This window comes from Atractosteus spatula, chromosome 2 (assembly GCF_055471065.1).
Source record: "Atractosteus spatula isolate fAtrSpa1 chromosome 2, fAtrSpa1.hap1, whole genome shotgun sequence".
Classification (NCBI taxonomy): domain Eukaryota; kingdom Metazoa; phylum Chordata; class Actinopteri; order Semionotiformes; family Lepisosteidae; genus Atractosteus; species Atractosteus spatula.
The window spans coordinates 6,508,549-6,514,577 of NC_142707.1; the positions used below are offsets into that span (position 1 = coordinate 6,508,549).

Consider the following 6,029-nt stretch of genomic DNA (forward strand, 5'->3'; position numbering starts at 1 on the left):
GGGGGTACAGAGCCAAGTCTCAGCTCTCGATAATTTTTTATAAGCAAATTTGCTTTTAACGAGAATGTCACTTCTTGACCTTTAACGTTGAAAAAGCTTTATTGCAACTTTCCTGTCTTTGGTCACTTTCCACTTATCACAACATATCATCCGAATTGTTTTAATGGGGGACTTTAAACGATAGAAGAAAGTACAATAAACAAAAGATTATCCCAATTGATAATCTGTAGCATACTAACCTGTTCACTCCTTTCAGTCGTTGAAAAAGTCTAAAAGGTAACACTCCAATCGTTTAACAAGCGATAAAAGTTTAAAGTCACTGCAGTCATCTAATTGGTGTTATCTAAAACTGTTCATTGAAGTTAACTAAAAAAAAGATACATTTTCTGTAACTGGTCACCGGAATTACTTCAGAAAGGACTATAAACTGTACTTAATTCAGTGCACAGTTTCTATAATTCATATTCATTCGTTGAACTTCTCACCTGTAGAAAAAGCAGCAGTTTAAAATGCTGACGGTGTCTGCCTGTCTGTACATCTTCGTAGGTAAGGGTTTGTTATTTTACACCACTGACTGCACGATTTAAAATGCGTGCATAAAAAAAAAGGGTTCGTGGAGTCAACAGACGACGGGGAGATTTATAAATGCCAATCTCCAGGGCTGTTGTTGGATCCAGCGTGTTTGTTTTCGAGAACAAAACCTGAAAAGGGCCGATTCTTTCTTTTTTTTTTTAACATTGACACCTCTCGCGGAATGACCCGCTTTAGGTCGAACGGGTTTCCTGTTTTATTTAAACAGATACAAACTAGCAGCTCCGTTTCGATAGGCAGTTGGTACCTCACCGGATTTGAAGCGTAGCCCCACGTAACTCACCTCCCTCATCCTGCCCTAACTGCTCACGTTGGAAGGGGCAAAGACTACTTTAGACTCAGGGCTCCGCCGTTGGGAAAGGGCCTCTGCAGCACTAGAAATATGTTGCTAAACCACGTTTCCCCGCTAAGAATACATTGCAGGATCTGCAACTGTCCATACTTTGGTGTAAACATATTTAATGCCAAAGAGCTACCTTTAAATGGACTAGAAAAAACACGTTGCGGGAAAAAAAAACAGGTATATTCTCCTTACTGTATACTGTAGAGTCGTACGGTTTCATAGTTCTGGGAAACTGTTCTCATGTTTCTAAGTTCAACAACACCGTAGGCATGATTGTGATTATTTCGAAAGGTTTCGCTTTTACTAAAGTATGTACAAATGCGACGTTTTTCCCCTTTTAACTACCTTTCCCGTTTTTTTTTTGTCTGACAGGATCATCCGTCTTTCGTCGGTATGTCATACTGTTCTTCCTCATTAGCTCTCTAAGCAATTTCAATGTTAAAAACATTGAATTAGAAAAGTCCCTTTTTAAGAACATATACTTACATTATCAAACAGCGATCCAACATTAGCAGTTACTAGTAAGACGTCTGTGTACGTCCCCATGATAGAGCTCGGATTCCACAATAAACTGTCTAAATTATTTACAGGTGCGCTGTGCACCTCAGGCGAAGACCCGGAGAATCACAAAGATCACGGTGTCCACAGTTGCTTTAAAGACACATTGGATTCTTTCGTCCCGAAAGCGTGTCTCTGTCTTTTGTGATCATTTTCTCTTCAGCGGTCTAAAAGTTGAAGCGTTTCTACTGTAACTTCGGCGGCGCTGCGGTATTTCTGCCGACTGGATCCTTCGAACTCGGTCAAAGCCGACTCCTCCAGGAGCCCTCTTGCAGGCTCGGTATTAGCAACGCAACGAAATCTTCTTGCCAGTGCATGATAAGCGGACTAAGGCTTAAACAGAATTAGTTGACACAGTGTAAGTACTGGGAGAGTCGTTTAGTTCCTGCCCTGCCTAGCTGCAGCTGCAGTAGTTGCTACTGTAATGTTTTTATGAACTCGATTAAGCTCCGCCTAGTTGACAGTGCAGCACTTACTCGCGTTTAAACGGCGCCTTTTCCGTAGGACAGCTTGGGAGATGGGTTGCGCGCAGCTCTTGTAAAATGAAACAAATCCATCGTGGTGATAAACGACTGTTTGGATCAGCTGGGCACTTCTGTCCTGAAGACGTTTCCAGAAAGCCTGACAATCCGGTACCTCTCCGGGGTACCGGAATCCTCTATTTCATAAGTCTGAAGAAAAGCCTCGACGCCCATATAGAACTGTAAGTTTGTTGAACGAGAACAGTTTACAGTACGTGCACACTCATGCAAAATTAATTTTAAAAAGTGAAATCCGATGACAATGGCCTTTTCCTCGAGATCTGCTTGGGTTTTACAAGAGGGGCAACTACTGTACCTGCTGTATTTCGAAGCTCTCAACGATCTCGACGCAGGGTAAAAAGTCAAAAGCGGTATAGTAAACCTGTTAATGCACAATGTAAATGATCGAGCTTACAAGTGGGGAATCAGCGGTTTACGTGTATGTAATAGAGCAGTCCTTTTGAAACGTGAAGCACGAAGGGGATCCGGTCCAGTCCAGTCGGGATGTTTTTTAAAGTGTAAAATAGAGGAGGAACCATACAACTTTACACAAGTAAGATTTCAGGTGGGCTGACAGGTTGAGAAGCCAGCGATGGAACCAAGGTGACACTGCTGGCTCCTGCTTCACCTTTTCTCCCTCCTGCTGCATTTGGTTAATGTGAAAATGTTGCTGCCAGCGTACCCGATAGTAGCAACATTAAAATCACCGGAGAAGACCGAACACGTGCTTTTGAATCTTACTTGGTCCTGTTGGAGCTTGGCTGCAGGCTCTAGCGTGAGATTTTCAGCAGATTGTTGAATCATTGACCAGCACTTTGAGTCTGTTTAAAAAAAAAACACAACACTGTTTTAAAATCAAATCAACCCAATTAGGTTATGTGAAATTGGCATTTGAAAAAAACTGTCACCTCAGGCTTTTTGAAGAAAATTCAGTCACTCCCTGCCACACATGCTTGGTGTTCCCTCAAAGTGGGAGAGGGTGTGGCAGTTGTGGTCAAGCTGGCCTGGAACATGAAGCAACAGCCACCGACTCAGTTCCCTTGAGTGCTATAATGAAATCTCGCCTGGATATCAAGAGGATCTGGACCACAGAGAGCAAACTAAATCCTTAATGCAGCAGCTTTTCTGGACTTATTTAGTACATCAGTTAAAGAGGGATTAAAGAGTTAGAAAATCAGAAGGACCACAGATCCCCAGAACTGGACATGGTTCCTCCCTATCCTCCTACCCTGATTGAACTATGAAACTGAAAAAGATTGTTCTCTCACACAACTGGGGTTTAGTTGCACCATGAAGACCCATCTAGCTGTAAATATTGCATTGCACAAGGCCCATTATAAAACTAATGTGGCCCAAGTGAGGATCCACCCAGTCAGGTGTCCTGAAGTGAGCATACTGTAGGTTGTTCAACAACCCGATCCCGAAAGGAATGATGTTAAAGCCCAGTGAAGAGAATTCTCAAGTAAGGAGCAGTCAAAAAAAAAAAAGTTGTGCACATCCATCACTACTCAAGTGTTAAAAAGCTCTCTGGATTTGATCATTTTTAAAAGGAGGAAAGTAAATGTCACCATTCAAAAATCTTGGCCCACACACAATGTAACTACACATTAATTAAAGCCGCCTTTGAAAGCTGGATTTACTCAGGGGGCCAGAGAACCTCTAGTAAGTAGAGCAAACATTGGCAGTAGGAAGATAAGCAGCATGGTTTACACAAAGCTCTTTCCCCACTATTCGCCCTGTTGTGCGTCTCCACAGGGCTTACCAAGGAGCTCATTCTAAATACTCTTGCTAGGAAAGTGCCCATACGCACTCGTGTAGAAATGAATGCAAACAGCATACTTCCAGAGATCCATTCTTTCCTGTTTTGATGACAAAAAAAAATTTGAAGCAATTAATCTCATCAGAAGAACTTAAAGAAGACTAAGAGGGCATTCTCAGACCTCTGTGTAGTATTGTCAATACTGTGCTGAGAATGGGCCTCTTATTGTATCCTCAAAGGATCTGCAGCACCTAAACATCCAGTTTTAGAAGCCTGGATGAGCAACAGTTTTGTTAGGTACTTTTCAACTAGTGCAGATCGATTCTTAAAAAAAAACAGGGTTTTCAAAATTCAAAGATGGAATCGAAACCCAAAGACCCTGCGACTCTGCTTGAGACGGCCGTCAGTGTTCTAAATTGCTTAAGGACCCGAGACCTACAGAACATTTTAGCTTGGACTATTAATAAATTATTTGTTTAGTCTCAATAATTTAAAGTCCTGCTGGACTGAATTTATTCTAAAATACCCTACAGCTCTCTGGGGAAAAGTCACTTGATCACAACTGATAAGCAACCACAGTGTGAAGAGATACAGTACAAAGGAAACTTCCTGGAAGGAAGGAAACTGATCGCACAATAAAAGCAGCCCAAGATTTCTGGTTCTCAAAGAGCAAATACCATTTTACGTAAAGTTCTTCGCAGGGTAAGTGAATGGTCATCTAGTCAAGTGTAGCATTATACCAAGTATTTTACAATGTAGCGGCAGAAAGGTTTTATTTAGGTACTGAAAATGTAAAAGGTTTGTGGTGCGTGCACTTTTAAAACATCCTTTTCCATCTTCAATCCCTGTAAACAAGAAAGAACATAATGAAACAAAGAGAAGAGTATAGATGGGAAATCCCTTTCCCTCTGCTTGGGAATGCTCAAAAGTGCATTTTACAAGTATCTGGTGAACATCGTTTTACGACATTAACGCATGTTTGCAATGTCAAAATTTGGCAGTGAAGTACATACCTTTACCACCCACCTGATCTATAGATATGATGCTACTGTTCTTCAAGCTTTGTGCCTAAGCCGATGTTTAAGCAAATACTGCTTATTAAAGGATGTTCAATATTGAGTAATTGTAATTAAGTAACTCTGAATTTTATTCTGAAAGCCATTTGAAGTGTGCTTACATTGCACTTTATCTGGGAATGAAGTCGATCGCTTTGGTCTGCAAGGATGCCGTAGTCCCAACCCTCCAAATTATTTTGAAAGTTTTTTTTGGAGCTGGCATGTTTAAAGTCAGCATTTCTTTAAGATGCTATGTTCAATATACTTCTCTAATTATCCTAGTTAAGAACTAATGAATTTTCAAAGGAAAAAGGCTTTGAAAATGCTCTTTGTAATCCTGAATCTGCATTATTGCAAAACATCCAAGTCTGACAAACCACAGCCTGATGGATCTCACATGACTCCAACCCAGAATAAAGCCAGCGTACAGCATACTGTACGTGCTGTCAATTTCAAATTTCTCAAATCTCAAGTCATTTAAAACTACCACCTTTTCAGAAACCACCTATCATGCTTTTTGGTGTACATTTATAAAGGCTATAAAAAACAGAACAGTTCAAGTTACACTATAAAACAGGTTAATTGTAAATGTTCACCTTTTTGGAAAAGGAATAGCTTGTAATGTTTTGAAACTAGTCTTTGGCATTTCAGAAATTCCCTTCGTCATTGTCACTGTATCCTTACAGGAGAAGACTGAAAGCCCAGTAACACATACTGTACCAGGACAAGAGTGAAACACATCAGAACAATTACAAAAGAGAAGAGGAGGCCATCTGGCCTGTCTAACCTCTTCAGTAGGCAGGAACCTACTGATCCAAGGATGTCATCCAGCCAGAGTATCTGCATCAAAACATGGCTCATTAGCTTGCATAAGACTCCCACAATCTTTTGTATTAAGTGCCTCCTGTTCTCCGTGTTAAATGTACTTCCACATCACCACTGCTCACATTATACTGATCCAAGTAACCATCAAGTGGTTTTAAAACCAGAATGAGCAGAGATGGCATTATGCCAGCTTGCAAACCTGGATGTCAAAGTCACAACCTTCTTAAAGCATTCTCTCAGCCAACTTAAAAACGCACACTATCCACAAATGTAAGCAGATCACATAAAAAGTAAATAACCAGCACAAAAGGCTATGCATATTTAGATGTTGGATACTGGTCACAGATGAAAAGCAGGGCAAGGCTATAGCATTTCAG

General features: G+C 40.8%; 1 protein-coding gene across 4 annotated transcripts in view; it reads right to left on the reverse strand.

Moving 5' to 3' along the window:
• The window catches only part of inpp5l (inositol polyphosphate-5-phosphatase L), a 35,055-nt gene extending 31,996 nt beyond the window's left edge, over positions 1-3,059 (reverse strand). For 2 of the 4 annotated variants that reach the window (XM_088927211.1, XM_088927195.1), the window contains exons 1-2: positions 2,922-3,059; positions 2,755-2,834 (exon numbers count right to left, since the gene is read on the reverse strand). In XM_088927211.1, coding sequence (XP_088783337.1) covers positions 2,755-2,817 — 63 coding nt within the window. In that variant the 5' untranslated portion in view covers positions 2,818-2,834; positions 2,922-3,059. Of the gene's footprint in view, positions 1-1,420; positions 1,899-2,754; positions 2,835-2,921 lie in introns of those variants that run through there. The other 2 variants (XM_088927219.1, XM_088927203.1) reach the window with 2 other exon arrangements.
• Between the last annotated feature and the right edge of the window lie 2,970 nt (positions 3,060-6,029).